This window comes from Schistocerca serialis, chromosome 6 (assembly GCF_023864345.2).
Source record: "Schistocerca serialis cubense isolate TAMUIC-IGC-003099 chromosome 6, iqSchSeri2.2, whole genome shotgun sequence".
In the NCBI taxonomy this organism is placed as follows: Eukaryota; Metazoa; Arthropoda; class Insecta; order Orthoptera; family Acrididae; genus Schistocerca; species Schistocerca serialis.
The window spans coordinates 195,911,610-195,929,705 of NC_064643.1; the positions used below are offsets into that span (position 1 = coordinate 195,911,610).

The window sequence follows — 18,096 nt, forward strand, 5'->3', positions numbered from 1 at the left end:
ATGGGACTTAACATCTATGGTCATCAGTCCCATAGAACTTAGAACTACTTAAACCTAACTAACCTAAGGACATCATACAACACCCAGCCATCACGAGGCAGAGAAAATCCCTGACCCCGCCAGGAATCGAACCCGGGAACCCGGGCGTGGGAAGCGAGAACGCTACCGCACGACCACGAAATGCGGGCGAATGGCATTCCTGGGGCTGTTTTCCAACTGGATAACGCTCGTCCACATATCGATGTTGTAACTCAACTTTCTCTACTGAGTGTCGACAAGTTGCCTTGGCTTGCTCGATCATCTTATCTGCATCCAGTCGAGCACATATGGGACACAATCGTACAACAGCTCCAGCGTCATCCACATAGCATATTAACGGTTCCTGTTCACCGAAAAAGGGCAACAGGCATGGAACTCTATTCCGCAAACTGACATCTGGCACCTGTACACCACAGTGCAAGCACATACTTGCATTCAACATTCTGGCGGTTATACCGGTTATTAATGTAACAGCATTTCACATTTGCACTGGCTTATCTCGCGCTTACATTAATATGGGATCTTGCAATGTTAATCACTTAAATACGTTAACTAGACAAAGGGATTCCCGGAATGTAATTACTTACATTAATTATTTCTTGATGTTGCGATTTTTTTCCGTTGGTACATTTTTTTCCGAGGTACAATTTAATTTAAAACATGTTATTCGGAAGTATACAGGGTGATACAAAAAGAATACCACAACTTAAGGAATTTATAACTCTGCAACGACAAAAGGCAGAGCTAAGCACTATCTGTCGGCGAATTAAGGGAGCTATAAAGTTTCATTTAGTTGTACATTTGTTCGCTTGAGGCGCTGTTGCCTAGGCGTCAGCGTCAGTTGATGCTAAGATGGCGACCGCTCAACAGAAAGCTTTTTGTGTTATTGAGTACGGCAGAAGTGAATCGACGACAGTTGTTCAGCGTGCATTTCGAACGAAGTATGGTGTTAAACTTCCTGATAGGTGGTGTATTAAACGTTGGTATAAACAGTTTACAGAGAATGGGTGTTTGTGCAAAGGGAAAAGTTCTGGACGGCCGAGAACGAGTGATGAAAATGTAGCACGCATCCAGCAAGCATTTGTTCGCAGCCCAGGAAAATCGACTCGCAGAGCTAGCAGAGAGCTGCAAATTCCCCAATCAACTGTATGGAGAGTCCTACGAAAAAGGTTAGTTATGAAACCTTATCGTCTGAAATTGGTTCAAGCACTGTCTGCAGCTAAAAAGATTAATCGAATCGATTTCTGTGATTTTATCCTTGCTCAAATGGAAACAGATGAATCTTTCGTTTCTAAGATTGTGTTAAGGATATGGTGTTTCGGCCACCTCTCCCAGCCACCATTGATGATTTGAAACGAGAAATAACAGCAGCTATCCAAACTGTTACGCCTGATATGCTACAGAGAGTGTGGAACGAGTAGGAGTATCGGGTTGATATTGCTCGAGTGTCTGGAGGGGGCCATATTGAACATCTCTGAACTTGTTTTTGAGTGAAAAAAAACCTTTTTAAATACTCTTTGTAGTGATGTATAACAGAAGGTTATATTATGTTTCTTTCATTAAATACACATTTTTAAAGTTGTGGTATTCTTTTTGAATCACCCTGTACTATGGACGTCGGTCGGATTACAATTTAATAGCTAGTTAGTCGGAAATAATGGTAAATTACGTTAATTTCAGCGCGAAACCCATAGAAATACTAGAGTCACTGTTGCGGTTCCGCACATTCCTTGTGCGTGATTCCTAAGGTAAAATAACGCTCCAACAGCAGTAGGACCAGTTCCGATCCTTAATATTGCGCGCAGAGGCTCCCCCTGTAGAAACGACATCGATGACAGGACTTGACAGATGCCACGGGGTGATGGTCGAGGACACTAAAATGCAATTAGCTGCGTCCGTATGTGTGGCGGATTCCTGTAGATACCAAGATAATAATGTCTGTCAGGGGAACGTGTACAGGTTCTCATCGTGACGGACATTTCTCATTACGTTTGGACACATGGACTTATTCCCAGTGAAAGGCAATAAGGACCTCTCTACGTTCCTCATTGAGCGGTATCAGTTTTGATTACCGCAAACCGAGATTTATAAGTTGTACATGAATTTGCATTAGTCCACTACAGGCGACATTTTTAATGTCTTTCCTGATATTATGTTACTTACTTAATTAGTGTATCTACTGCAATTGTCCTGTATGGCAATATCCGCATTTGATCTTATTTCGTTCTTCGCCACTCTTCTTTCCGGTGGACAGTGTTATCTTTAAAGTCGCATTAACCAAGTTGATGGAAGTTACGAGGTCTTCTTGTTTGTTAATCGTTAAAGCTGTGTTTTGTGTGCTTCTTTCTCTAATTATTTTTGTGTTGCGTTTTTGTGGAACAAAAGATAACTAACTCGATTATCCCCGTGCAGGGGTGAAAAGAAGCGTTAAAGTGAAACTCAGGCTGATGAGTGCATCAGGCCAACACTTTTTAATTCCTTTTCAATGTCAATAAACCTTATCAACAGCTGTGCGCTTTAAGATATTTTATTTTATTCTAAAAGCTACCAGTTTCGGCAATTCTTGTTGCCATCTTCAGGCCCCATGCGTCTCTTCCAAATCAACGAACTTATCGTATAGAGCCATGAAACTGGATATCGTGAATTCCAACCGTTGTGCATCAACTCACGCTTTCGTATGAAGCAGCTGCACAACGGTTGGAATTCAAGATATCCAGTTTTATGACGCTATACGATGAGTTCGTTGATTTGGAAGAGACGCATGGGGCCTGAAGATGGCAAAAAGAATTGCCGAAACTGGTTGCTTTCAGAATAAAATAAAATATCTTAAAGTGTACGGCTGTTGGTAAAGTTTATTGACATTGAAAAGTACGTACTAGCCGATGTCCCCTGGCCGTAACGGACCAATAGGGACTTATTAATTCCTTTCGTGGATTTTGTCCCGACTCAGCATTCCCTCTTCCCCCTACCGGTTGAAATAGTCTGATGTTAAAGATCTACTCAAGATAGCAGATATGGAAATAATATGAAACTCTCGTCTTATTGCACTTTTCTAGACAATCACGAAAACTTTAGAGAAGGTAATGTACAAAATTCTTCTTGACCATCTGCCTACAAAAAATATGTTGTCAAAATCACAGTTTGGATTCTGTAAAAGTTTCCGGTGGTGAGAAGTCATCCAGTCAATGATTGGCTCAGTCGGACAAGAGGACCCAGTCGGAGCCACCGTGCCGGCCGCTGTGGTCTAGTGGTTCTAGGCGCGCAGTCCAGAACCGCGGGCCTGCTACGGTCGCAGGTTCGAATCCTGCCTCGGGCATGGATGTGTGTGATGTCCTTAGGTTAGTTCGGTTTAAGTAGTTCTAAGTTCTAGGGGACTGATGACCACAGCAGTTAAGTCCCATAGTGCTCAGAGCCATTTTTCCGGAGCCACCGTGAGCTTGCACAGTGCCTTGTTGACAACCTGGCTCCATGGCTACGTGGGATTGCGCCACATTCGAACCCTACCGTCAGCTCTTACTAACTGAAATTGGAAGTCATCTGATCCAGTGATCTAGAGTCCAGCCAATATAGTCACGAGCGCGGGAGAATCGCAGCAAGTGATGTCATACTGTTATCAAAGTTCACTGGCGTCGGTCGTCTACTGACACAGCCTATTAACGCCAGATTTCACCACACTGTCCTAAAAGACATGTTCGTCATACGTCTCAACAACTCTACGCAAACGCCGCTGCTCTCGGTCGTTAAGTGAATGCCGTTCGCCATTGCGTTGTCCGTGTGAGAGGTGATGCCTGAAATTTTATATTCTTGGCGCACTCTTGAAAGTGTTGATCTCGGAATATTGCATTCCCTAACGATTTCCTAAATGGAAAATCCCATGCATCTAACTCCAACTACCATTCAGCGTTCAAAGTCTCTTAATTCCCGTTGCGCGGCCATAATCACGTTGGACACCTTTTCACACGAATCACCTGAGTATAAATGACAGCTCCGCCAATGAACTGCCCTTTTATACCTTGTGTACGAGATACACCGCCATCTGTACAGGGTGTCCCAAAAGGAATGACCCGATTTTAACTTGTAATAATATTGAGGCAAATGTCACTAGGTAATTGAAACAACGCTAGATGTAATCAGCATGGTCTAGAGATTCAGAAAAAATCCGCTAGATGTTGCTACGACCGCTGACCCGGAGCGTGCAGCCAGTCTCGCGCAATGTGGCGTCCGCGCAACAGATGGTGTATCGTGTTATTGAATTTAGTCGTACTCAGTCAATGATCGCAGTTTACCGGGCGTTTCATATTCGATTTCGTGCTAAACCACCACCACCAAAGAATATTCGACGATGGTATAAACAGTTTGAAGAAACAAGATGCCTCTGTAAAGGCAAATGTCCTGGCCAGCCACGTGTTCCTAAACAAACACTGGAACAAATCCGACGAGTATTTGAGCGGAGCCCCCGCAGGTCTACGCGTCCTGCTACCATTGAACTTGCGTTACCACGCATGAGAGTTTGACGTGTGTTACGGCGTCGTTTAGCCCTCAAGCTATACTGAATACAACTGCTACAAGCTCTTCGAGATACTGACAAAGTGAAGCGAGTGGACTTCAGCAATGCTATTCTAGAGGACATGGAAAATGACACTTTTACGTCACGGTTGATATTCAGCGGTAAGGTAACTTTCCATATTAGCGGTAAGGTTCACTGTTATAATGTGCGTGTATGGGGGCTCGAAAATTCTCATAAAACGATTGAACACGAAAGTGATTCACCAAAAGTGAATTTTTTTGTGCTGTGTCGCAAATCAAGGTTTATGGACCGTTTTTTTTCTTTTTTTTAAGGAAGAAACTGTAACAGGAGAATCATATCTTGCAATGCTCTGGAACTGGTTATTCCCACAACTTTATATCAGCAAAATGGAGCACCAATACACTGGAACAACAACGTGTGCAGTTTCCTCAATGCCAACGGGCCTCATTGTTGGATAGGGCATACAGGACTGCGAGACCAGGCTTTACACTCCTGGCCTCCCAGGTCTCCTGATTTAACACAATATGATTTTTTCCTGTGGGGATATGTTAAACAATGTGTTTACGTTCCTCCCTTACCTCGTGACATTGATGAACTAAAAACTAGAATACCAGCTGCTGCAGCTTCAGTGACAGAAGACACCTTACGCTCAGTTTAGGATGAATTCGGCTACTGGCTAGATGTCGTCCATGCAGCCTGTGGAGGACATATTGAACATTTATGTTGGATTTTTATAAAATTCTGTCTTTTCTGAGTAATTTGGTATGCTATTTGTTGGTGTTAAGCCCTTCTTCCTAATAAATAATTCTATTTAAATCGGGTCATTCTTTTTGGGACATTCTGTGTAAGTGAAAATCGATAGCCCATGACTTTCGTCACATCAGTGTAAGTCGTAATCCAACTAGGGGCTAATTCTTGTGCATATTAATCACCGTTCATCAGCAACAATGTCAGAAGGTATGTTCCGTTTTTTATACGGATGACAAAAATTGTGCGATACGTAGGTAATCAAGTATATTCTTACAAAGAGTTGGACATTAAAAAGTGGTTTCGACCCAGTTCTTTCGCACAGAACGTCGAACACGCGTACCATATGCAATTCAATACATGTCAGCCACTTCCACTTATAATATGTATAAAATGGGAGAGACTGACAGTGTTCAGTCCTTAGGTTACAACTTGATATTTTACTAAGGCCTCAACAATATACTAACGATCAGACATTAAAAGTATAGCTAAAGGGGCTACAAAAATGGCTATAAAGTGAAATATGGAAGGATAAGCACGTGCTCTGTAGATGGAGAGAGAAAGAAAGAGAGAGAGAGAGCGAGAGAGAGAGAGAGAGAGAGAGAAAGACCTGCACATTACCTGTTTCGCGGTGCCAGGAGTTGAGCGCTCTGGGAGAGGCCTCCACGTAGCACTGGAGCACCACGTCGCTGCCCTGTGGAGCCAACACCAGCTGGTTGGTCACTTTGATCAGCGGGTGAACTGAAAACACACACAAAAGCCGTGTCACAGGTGCTGTCCCTAGATACTTTCCTTTACAGTCAACATTTGCTAACATACTCTCTACAGGACTTGGACTTGAGTTTCCCTATGCTTTGAGCATTATGGTTGTATACCGTAGATAAACAGAACAAGATATGTGGCTAGCAGTTGGAAGAAAGCAGAGGCAACACCCATCTACAAGAAGCGCAGCAGAAGTGATGCACAACTATCTTGAAAACCATTTGTTCTAGTCTGTTAGAATATTTTCTGAGCTGAAACGTAATGTATTTCGAACAGAAACTCCTCCTCCATGCCAATTAGCACTGTTACGAAAACAGTACCCGTGGTCTAGGGGTAGCGTCTTTGATTCATAATCAAAACGTCTTCGGTCCTGGGATCGATCCCCCCCCCACTGTCTAAATTTTGATAAATAATCAGCATTGGCGGCCGAAGACTTCCAGCGTAAGAAGTCAGCCTCATTCTGCCAACGGCCTTGTCAAAGAGGGCGGAGGAGCGGATAGAGGTTCAGGGCACTCTCTTGTCCTAGGGGTGGGAAATTGCCCCTAAAGGCGGTAGAATCAGCAATGATCAACGACATGAGGATGCAGAAGGCAACTGCATTAAAGACACGTAAGGTGTATCCACAGGAGATGTGGCCTGTAATTGAAGAAGTGTCATGATGATCTCTCCATTGGCAAAAGATTCCGGAACAGTCCCCTAATTGGATCTCTGGGAGGGGACTGCCAAGGGGGAGGTTACCATGAGCAAAAGATTGAATAATCTACGAAAGGATAACGTTCTACGAGTCGGGGCGTGGAATGTCAGAAGCTTGAACGTGGTAGGGAAACTAGAAAATCTGAAAAAGGAAATGCAAAGGCTCAATATAGATATAGTAGGGGTTAGTGAAGTGAAGTAGAAGGAAGACAAGGATTTCTGGTCAGATGAGTATCGGGTAATATCAACAGCAGCAGAAAATGGTATAACAGGTGTAGGATTCGTTATGAATAGGAAGGTAGGGCAGAGGGTGTGTTACTGTGAACAGTTCAGTGACCGGGTTGTTCTATTCAGAATCGACAGCAGACCAACACCGACAACGATAGTTCAGGTATACATGCCGACGTCGCAAGCTGAAGATGAACAGATAGAGAAAGTGTATGAGGATATTGAAAGGGTAATGCGGTATGTAAAGGGGGACGGAAATCTAATAGTCATGGGCGACTGGAATGCAGTTGTAGGGGAAGGAGGAGAAGAAAAGGTTACAGGAGAATATGGGCTTGGGACAAGGAATGAAAGAGGAGAAAGACTAATTGAGTTCTGTAACAAGTTTCAGCTAGTAATAGCGAATACCCTGTTCAAGAATCACAAGAGGAGGAGGGATACTTGGAAAAGGCCGGGAGATACGGGAAGATTTCAATTAGATTACATCATGGTCAGACAGAGATTCCGAAATCAGATACTGGATTGTAAGGCGTACCCAGGAGCAGATATAGACTCAGATCACAATATAGTAGTGATGAAGAGTAGGCTGAAGTTCAAGACATTAGTCAGGAAGAATCAATACGCAAAGAAGTGGGATACGGAAGTACTAAGGAATGACGAGATACGTTTGAAGTTCTCTAAGGCTATAGATACAGCAGCAGGGAATACAGTTGAAGAGGAATGGACATCTCTAAAAAGGGCCATCACTGAAGTTGGGAAGGAAAACATAGGTACAAAGAAGGTAGCTGCGAAGAAACCATGGTTAACAGAAGAAATACTTCAGTTGATTGATGAAAGGAGGAAGTACAAACATGTTCTGGGAAGATCAGGAATACAGAAATACAAGTCGCTGAGGAATGAAATAAATAGGAAGTGCAGGGAAGGTAAGACGAAATGGCTGCAGGAAAAATGTGAAGACATCGAAAAAGATATGATTGTCGGAAGGACAGACTCAGCATACAGGAAAGTCAAAACAACCTTTGGTGACATTAAAAGCAACGGTGGTAACATTAAGGGTGCAACGGGAATTCCACTGTTAAATGCAGAGGAGAGAGCAGATAGGTGGAAAGAATACATTGAAAGCCTCTATGAGGGTGAAAATTTCTCTGATGTGATAGAAGAAGAAACAGGAGTCGAGTTAGAAGAGATAGGGGATCCAGTATTAGAATCGGAATTTAAAAGAGCTTTGGAGGACTTACGGCCAAGTAAGACAGAAGGGATAGATAACATTCCATCATAATTTCTAAAATCATTGGGGGAAGTGGCAACAAAACGACTATTCACGTTGGTGTGTAGAATATATGAGTCTGGAAACATACCATCTGACTTTCGGAAAAGCATCATCCACACAATTCCGAAGACGGCAAGAGCTGACAAGTGCGAGAATTATCGCGCAATCAGCTTAACAGCTCATGCATCGAAGCTGCTTACAAGAATAATATACAGAAGAATGGAAAAGAAATTGAGAATGCGCTAGGTGACGATCAGTATGGCTTTAGGAAAAGTAAAGGGACGAGAGAGGCAATTCTGACGTTACGGCTAATAATGGAATCAAGGCTAAATAAAAATCAGGACACTTTCATAGGATTTGTTGACCTGGAAAAAGCGTTCGACAATACAAAATGGTGCAAGCTGTTCGAGATTCTGAAAAAAGTAGGGGTAAGCTATAGGGAGAGACGGGTCATATACAATATGTACAACAACCAAGAGGGAATAATAAGAGTGGACGATCAAGAACGAAGTGCTCGTATTAAGAAGGGTGTAAGACAAGGCTGTAGCCTTTCACCCCTACTCTTCAATCTGTACATCGAGGAAGCAATGATGGAAATAAAAGAAAGGTTCAGGAGTTGAATTAAAATACAAGGTGAAAGGATATCAATGATACGATTCGCTGATGACATTGCTATCCCGAGTGAAAGTGAAGAAGAATTAAATGATCTGCTGAACGGAATGAACAGTCTAATGAGTACACAGTATGGTTTGAGAGTAAATCGGAGAAAGACGAAGGTAATGAGAAGTAGTAGAAATGAGAACAGCGAGAAACTTAACATCAGGATTGATGGTCACGAACTCAATGAAGTTAAGGAATTCTGCTACCTAGGCAGTAAAATTACCAATGACGGACGGAGCAAGGAGGACATCAAAAACAGATTCGCTATGGCAAAAAAGGCATTTCTGGCCAAGAGAAGTCTACTAATATCAAATACCGGCCTTAATTTGAGGAAGAAATTTCTGAGGATGTACGTCTGGAGTACAGCATTGTATAGTAGTGAAACATGGACTGTGGGAAAACCGGAACAGAAGAGAATCGAAGCATTTGAGATGTGATGCTATAGACGAATGTTGAAAATTAGGTGGACTGATAAGGTAAGGAATGAGGAGGTTCAACGCAGAATCGGAGAGGAAAGGAATATGTGGAAAACACTGATAAGGAGAAGGGACAGGATGATAGGACATCTGCTAAGACATGAGGGAATGACTTCCATGGTAGTAAAGGGAGCTGTAGAGGGCACAAACTGTAGAGGAAGACAGAGATTGGAATACGTCAAGCAAATAATTGAGGACGTAGGTGTGCTAAGCACAGGAAAGGAATTCGTGGCGGGCCGCATTAAACCAGTCAGCAGACTGATGACAAAAAAAAAAAAAAAAAAAAAAAAAAAAACAGCATCGTTAATGTGAAACTCAAAGTGGGCTCTTCTCACATGTAATCATGAGCGCTACGGATCAAAACAGTCAGGTAGTTGCTGTGTTTCTTTATTTCGCAAAAGCATTTGATTCAGTGATGGGATGGCGAAGCGCGGCGACTCGAGCGCACCGAGAATTCCTCGAGCCTCTAGTTCTCAAGCAATTCTCGAGAAACTCACGAGAATCGGCGTGTGCCGCTGCGCGCCAGTTGGCTGCGACAACATACGCCGCGCCGCTGTTGTTTTATGAATTGAATGCCGCCGCTAGACAAACACGCTCGCTGCTCGCTGTGCTCGTAACAAGTATGTCTCAGGTTTCATTCGAGTAAAGTTGTTATTTAAATCAATATGGACACTCGTAAACGAGCACCAGGGTGCTGGCAATACTTTACGGAGGATGGAGATAACGTTACTTGCAACATTTGTCGTAAAAATCTCCGTAATTAATCAAAAAATACAACGGGCATGATTAGACATCTTAAACTGCACAATTTATCGAGCAATAAAACAGCGACGTCCGTGGATACAGATACTCATTCTTCCAATTGTGCGAGGCAGACATAATATCCAGGTACGTATGGTACAAAAAGTGAATTCCGTGCAAAAGTTCAGGTAGTGACGGAAGCTGTCCGCCACGCTTAAAAAACACAGATTTTTTAATCGTACTCTGATAACATACAACATACCCCAAAATCAAACCTATGCTATCCTAGCTTTTGCACGATATGATATGTAATTTTATTGGACTAGTTGTCGAACATAACGCATCCCCTTGCAGGAGCACTGATTTAAATCTTACGTTTCTCTTCATAGAGGGAAGTAAACGGCAACAGCAGCTAGATGAAGCGCTAGTGGCCATGATAACAGACGATTTTCAACCGCTTTCAATCGTCGATGACACTGGTTTTCGACGATTTGTTTCACTGTTGGACCCACAATACTCGATACCAAATCGAAAAAAGTTGCGCCTCATGATTGAGGACGATTACCATAAACAGAAAGAGGCTGTAAACTTGGCCGTGGAAGACTCTACTTGTGTTACATATGTACAAAGTTAAGTAACGGTTTAGACTTTGTGTTGTGACTTGGCAAGACAGCCAAGCCGCTAGGAGGTGAAGCCGAAAGGCACGCGTTTAAGCTCACGCAGGCTGGCGTGAGGTCTGGAACAGTTAAAGGATTTGAGTCTAGCAAATAAAGTACGTAGCTGTTGGAATACTTAACTTTAATCCATAATTGGTGAACATTGGTCTGACGGTACATGCATCACAAGATAAATAGCAATTGATAATGGCGCCTTGCTAGGTCGTAGCAAATGACGTAGCTGAAGGCTATGCTAACTATCATCTCGGCAAATGAGAGCGTAATTTGTCAGTGAACCATCGCTACCAAAGTCGGCTGTACAACTGGACGAGTGCTAGGAAGTCTCTCTAGACCTGTCATGTGGCGGCGTTCGGTCTGCAATCACTGACAGTGGCGACACGCGGGTCCGACGTATACTAACGGACCGCGGCCGATTTAAAGGCTACCACCTAGCAATTGTGGTGTCTGTCGGTGACACCACACTTTGTACATATGTACTGCTTGTGTGTGCCCTTTTTTCGTTTATAAATGTATAGCCATGGTGTTCTTTTAATCTTTGACAAAGGTCTTCTTAGGCACTTGTGGGTTTTATTGTTCTGAAGAAGGTGTAGTTATCTACGCCGAAACCTAGGTAAACACTAGGTGCTTTTTTCTCAGTCGAGGCGGGTTTCTAGTTTTTTAATAAACCTCCTAAATCGTTTACGCAAGCTCTGGCACTGTTGGACCGGACTTCCACGCTTCCTCCACGTCTCGGTGTCACATTGTAACAGGCGCTACTCAGCCCTGTCATTGAGTACACCGCTGCCGTCTGGGGGCAAGTAACCAATGAACACATGAAGAAGTTACCGTCTTTGCAGAATCGCGCTCTCTGCCTGGCTCTGCCCCTACCAAGACATCGGGAATTCTCACGCCTGCAAGATGGTTTCCAAAAGATTGCTCCTACCTTTTATTCTAAGACACAACAGTTCAGAAACTTGACAAGGACGCTAGGCCGAAAGAAGACTTAGCACAACGTCACAACAAGATAACTGCATCTCCTCGTTGCGTAAGCGGCCTCTATAGATGAAACCAAACAGCTGGATACATAAGAAAACAATCCAAATCCGAAGTCCGCATTCATCATACGCATGGGATGGTTATTACTCTCCCATGTCTTTGCCCAGAGAATTCTATATCTTCTCCGGGAGGCAGAGCAATAGAGGGTAACTGCCGACTGCAGTGACTAAGTGCAGTTTTTCTCGCGGCTGGTCCCCCACAACACGGGAGTAGGCTTGGCCGATGGCTGTGTGTGAGACCTCCCGGAGGACTTGGATCTACGTTGGTGTTAACATTCAAGCAGCACTAGTTATAAGGGGTTGTGTCTCTGAAAGGAAGGCAGCCTGGACTTACTAATGTTGGTCAACTTCGGTAACGAATGTGGAATGGTTGTCGCCGAGAGAAGGTCGCATGGAGAGCAATTTGTGCATTTTATACTCCGTGTGCTGCCGAAGGCTGATTTTTAATGTTCGGCATGACAGAGATTGTACCTGTCATCATCGGAATAATAGTTGATTCACCTTTAGTATCAAGTGGATAAGTGCAAAACCAAAAATAATACTCCTATTCGGGTATTACAATAGCACTGTTTCCTTCTGGGTCGAGGTAATAAGGCCCATTATGTGCTAACTACACTACTGGCCATTAAAATTGCTACACCACGAAGATGGCGTCTACAGATGCGAAATTTAACCGACAGGAAGAAGATGCTGTGATGTGCAAATGATTAGCTTTTCAGAGGATTCACACAAGTTTGGTGTATATCCCGGGCGTCACAACTCACCCGTTACCTCACAAGGATTAATAATCAGCCCTGTATTTCAGACAACGTTTCCTGTGAAAGATACCCCATTGTAATGGCTACTACGAGTAGTAAAGTCAGCAGCGGGCAGCACTGGGGACAGTGAATACAGAGCTAGGGACAGTAAGTAAGCGGCAGCACTCACAGTGGACGCTGACGGGGAAGCGCTTGCTGACGGCCGGCGGGACGCCGTTGGAGGCGACGCACAGGTAGACGCCCATGTCGGCGCGCGTCACGCCGCTCAGCAGCAGCGTGTCGCCCTCCACCTGGTGCTGCGCTGCGAACACAGTGCAGGAAAACAAAAAACACTATCGTCACTGCCAGGTCTGAAACTACAACTGTGTCAGAACACACAAGCATTACCGAATTACACTGAAACGCCAAAGAAACTGGTACACCTGCCTAATATCGTGTAGGGCCACGGCTAGCAGGCAGAAATGCCGCAACACCACGTGTCGTGGACTCGACTGATGTCTGAGGTACTGCAGGACGGTACTGACACCATGAATCCTGTAGAGCTGTCCATAAATCCCGTAAGAGTACGACGAGGTGGCATCTCTTCTGAACAGCACGTTGCAAGGCATCCCAGATATGCTCAATAGTGTTCATGTCTGGGGTGTTTGGAAGCCAGCGGAAGTGTTTAATCTCAAAAGATTGTTCGTGGAGCCACTGTGTAGCAGCCAGCCGGAGTGACCGAGCGGTTCTAGGCGCTACAGTCTGGAACCGCGCGACCGCTAAGTCGCAGGTTCGAATCCTGCCTCGGGCATGGATGTGTGTGATGTCCTTAGGTTAGTCAGGTTTAAGTAGTTCTAAGTTCAAGGGCACTGATGACCACAGCAGTTAAGTCTCACAGTGCTCAGAGCCCTTTGAAACACTGTGTAGCAATTCTGGAAGTTTGGGGTGTCGCATTGTCCTGCTGGAATTGTCCAAGTCAGTCGGAATTCATAATGGAAATGAATGGATGCAAGTGATCAGATAGGATGTTTACGTACGTGTCAACTCTCAGAATCGTATCTAGACGTATCAGGGGTCCCATATCACTTCCACTCCACACTCTCCACACCATTACAGAGACTCCACGAGCATGAACTGTCCCAGGCTGACATGGAGGTCTCCATACCCGTATACGTCCATCCGCTCTATACAATTTGAAACAAGTTTCGTCAGACCAGACAACATATTTCGAATCATCAACAGTCCAGTGTCGGTGTTGACGGGCCGAGGCAGGCATAAAGCTTCTTGTCGTGCAGTTATCAAGGGTACACGAGTGCGCCTTCGGCTCCGAAAGCCCATATCGATGATGTTTCGTTGAACGGTTCGCACGATGGCACTTGTTGATGGCCCAGCATTGAAGTCTGCAACAAGTTGCGGAAGGGTTACACTTGCGTCATGCTGAACGATTCTCTTCAGCCGTAGTTTGTCCAGTCGTTGCCGGATGTTCTTACGGCCGCAGCGATGTCGGAGATATTCACGGTAAACTCGTGAAATGGTCGTACGAGAAAATTCTCATTTCATCGCTACCTCGGAGATGCTGTGTCCCATCGCTCGTGCCCCGACTCTAACAACACGCTGAACCCATTTAAATCTTGATAACCTGCCGTTGTAGCAGCACTAACCAATCTAACAACTGCAACAGACACTTTTTGTTTTATATTGGCCCTGCCGACCGCTGCACCGTATTCTGACTGTTTATATATCTCTATATTTGAATACGCATGCCTATACGAGTTTCTTTGCGCTTCACTGTAGAACACTGTGTACATATAGCGGCGCGGCGGTTGGTAATGAACGCAGAGTATTACGAGTTTTGTTTCCATCAGAGCACGAACATAAGCATCGTCGTGCGCTGCCAGTACTTGGACGGATGACCTATGGACTGTATTCCCTTTGCCTTTGCAGCAGAGAGGACAGAAGGAGTGGTACCATGAAGTCCGTAAGCACCTGTTTTTTCGTCAATCTCATGGATTAAATTCCAAACGTCTCCGCAGGATCTCGTGAAGTGAAGGAATGCGACTCTGTTGATGATGGTGATACATCCGTCTGATGGGAACGTAAAGCTCGGCGATCCCGTTGGTGCTACTCGAGAGGAGTGGGCCATGTGCCGACACCAGGTTTCATCCGTCATTCATATACAAGGCAATTCATTATCATGTGCCAACCAGCTGGGAGCAGACTGCTTTGGAAAAACAAACAGGGAAATGTAGGCATGGTGAACAGGTACTCTAGCAACATAATGCCAAAATAACAACAGTGTTTAGTTATTTTCTGCTGCACACAGACCATTTATCTATTTTTGGCGAATACATAAATCTATGACACCCACAGTAAATAATGTACACTGTCCAGTCACATTAATGTGACCACCTGTCAAAAGCCTTTTGCAGCGCAGACTGCTGCCACACTTGCAGAAAGAGAGTCAGTGAGGTACTGGAAGGTACCGATATGGATGTGGAGACATGCTGATTCCAGTGCTGTGGCCAGTTGCGATGGGTTTCTCGGTTGAGGATCCATGGCTCGTACAGCCCGATAGAGGTGGTCCACAGATTTCATCCGGTTTAAATCCAGTGAGTTTGGTTCAAATGGCTCCAAGCACTATGGGACTTAACACATGAGGTCATCAGTCCCCTAGAACTTAGAACTACTTAAACCTAACTAACCTAAGGACATCACACACATCCATGCCCGAGGCAGGATCAGAACCTGCGACCGTAGCAGTAGCGGGGTCCCGGATTGAAGCGCCTAGAACCTCTCGGCCACAGCGGCCGGCGGGGAGTTTGGTGGCCAGGGGAATACAGTTGAGGTATTGTGGTGCTCTTCGAACCAAGCACGTACACAGCGACCTGTGTGACAAGTTGCATTGTTTTGGTGATAGACGCCATAATGCCAAGCAAAAATAAACTGCATGTACGGGTGGAGAAGGTTCTCAAGGATAGAGGCGTGCTTCCGTTGATCCATTGTGCCTACAGGAATAACAGGACCAGCCCTACTGCCTGGAGCTTTCTGACGATTGTTACAGGGTGTTTTCTTTCAGAAGTTTCACGCCGTACACGCCAACAGCCAACTGTCCGATGCAGCATATAACGTTATTCATATGTAACATCCAACTGTCGCCACTCACGTCTGTTTGCGGTATTGGCGTTCAAATTCCAGCCTTCGTCGCCGATGAATAGCAGTCAGCATGGGTGCATGATCCAGGCACGAGCAATGTAGACACATAAGAAGCAACTTTCGCTGAACTGTCATTGAGGAGACACTGTTAATAGTTCCTTAGTTCATCTGGATATTCAGTTGCTTAGCAGTTGCACGTCTATTTACCCTGGCACATCTCTGCAGCTGTCGTTTACCCCTGTCATCCATAGCCCGTGATGCACCTCAGCTGCTTCGACGCCGATATTGGATAGCACCATTTTGCCACGCACAGGACACTTTAACCACGATGGCACGCGAACCGTTTACAAACTTAATCGCTTCATAAATGCTTCTACTTTTGGATGGAACACCAATGAGCATGCCCTCTTGGGCGTCAGATAAATCGCTTCGTTTTCGCATTACGAGAGCTATTGTTTTCCGTGTCAGTCGCGCTTTTCACGTCCTACACCTCCGTCTGTGGATGGTTATTGCCAGTTGACGTCGATCACAGCCGGTGGTTGCGTTAATGTGACTTGAACGTGTATATCTTTGCTTTGTAGTGTTTGCGTACGCTATCGGTATATGTAACACACTAAGTTAATCAACAACAGAATGTTTGTTGTAAAAGTGCTAGTGAATACTCATCTTTCATTTTGTTTCTTCGTGATTGTGTCTGAAACACTGGGATACGTTTATCACGATGTTGATGTGTGTTATAGGGATACATAAGCCTTCAGCACTATCAACACACGTTCACTTTAAGTACACACATCAAGAAAAGGTTCGCATTACCTCGGTTCCAGGAGTCCCAAAACCTGTACAGAAAATTGCAATAGAGATCAACATAAACATCATTTCTGCCCTTTTTATTGCTCGTGAAAACCACACACTGCATGTCATCACACCATACAGTGAGACCTTCACAGGTGGTAGTCCAGACTGTTGTACACACCGTTACCTCTAATAACCCAATAGCACGTCCTCTTGCATTGATGAACGCCTGTTTTCGTCGCGGAATTCTATCCAAAAGTTCATCAAGGTTGGTCCAGATTGTGCCACTCCTCAACGGCTATGCGGCGTAGATCCCTCAAGAGTGGTTGGTGGGTCACGTCGTCTATAAATAGGGCTTTTCAATCTGTCCGAGGCATGTTCGATAGCGTCCATGTCTGGAGGACATGCTGGCCACTCTAGTCGAGCGACGTTGATGAAGGAAGCGATTCACAAGACGTGCACGATGTGGGTGAGAACTGTCGTCAATGAAGACGACTGCCTCGCCAAAATGCTGCCGATATGGTTGCACTATCAGTCGGAGGATGGCATTGACGTATCGTACAGCCGTTACGGCGCCTTTCATGACCACCAGCGGTGCACGTTGGCCCCACATAATGTCACCCCAAAACATCAGCGAATCTTCACCTTGCTGCACTCACTGTACAGTGGGTCTAACACAATGAGCTTGACTGGGTTGCCCCCAAACGAATTTCCGACGATTGTCTGGTTGAAGGCATATGCAACACCGATCGGTCAGTCCTGAGCGGTCCATTCAGCATGTTGTTGGGCCCATCTGTACCGCGCTGCATGGTGTCGTGGTTGCAAAAATGGACCTCGCCATGGGCGTCGGGAGTCAAGTTGCTCATCATGCAACTTATTGCGCACAGTTTTCGTCGTAACACGACGTCCAGTGGCTGCACGAAAAGCATTATTGAACTTGATGGCGTTGTTTCAGAGTTCCTCCGAGCCATAATCCGTAGGTAGCGATCCTCCAATACAGTAGTAGCCCTTTGGTGGGCTGAGCGAAGCATATCATCGACAGTTCCTCTTTCTCTATATCTCCTCCATGTCCGACCATATCTATGGTCGCCTGGCCACCAATAATTGTTGCAGGACGATTTGATTCACGGATCCTTCCGTGTGTAGCGATTTTACGACTATGACGAGTGGGGCCTGAAGATGGCATCAATGTAATGCCGAAAGTGGTAGCACATAGAAGTTCATAAAATAAAATAAATTTATACAATACATACGGCTGTTGTTAAATTATTGCATCAAGAAGTTCGTGCCAGCCGTCGTCCCACGATCCATAATGGATCAACGAAGATGATTGGTTCACTGTGAGGCGCCTGGACACTTAGCTTGTTGAGCGCCCTTCCTGGCACAAAGTAACAATGCGGACGGTACTGACCGTCTAGGAATGGTTGAACTACAGACAACACGAGCCGTGTACCTTCTTCCTGGTGGAATGACTGGGACTGATCGGCTGTTGGACCCCCTCCATCTAATAGGCGCTGCTCGTGCAAATTTGTTTTCATCTTTGGACGGGTTTAGTGGAATCT

At 44.9% G+C, this 18,096-nt stretch overlaps 1 protein-coding gene across 1 annotated transcript in view; it reads right to left on the reverse strand.

The window, feature by feature from the left end:
- The window catches only part of LOC126484744 (lachesin-like), a 370,517-nt gene that overhangs the window by 29,859 nt on the left and 322,562 nt on the right, over positions 1–18,096 (reverse strand). Inside the window, exons 6-7 of the mRNA XM_050108339.1 lie at positions 12,780–12,911; positions 5,936–6,055 (exon numbers count right to left, since the gene is read on the reverse strand). Of these exons, the coding sequence (XP_049964296.1) occupies positions 5,936–6,055; positions 12,780–12,911 (252 nt within the window). The remainder of the gene's footprint in view (positions 1–5,935; positions 6,056–12,779; positions 12,912–18,096) is intronic.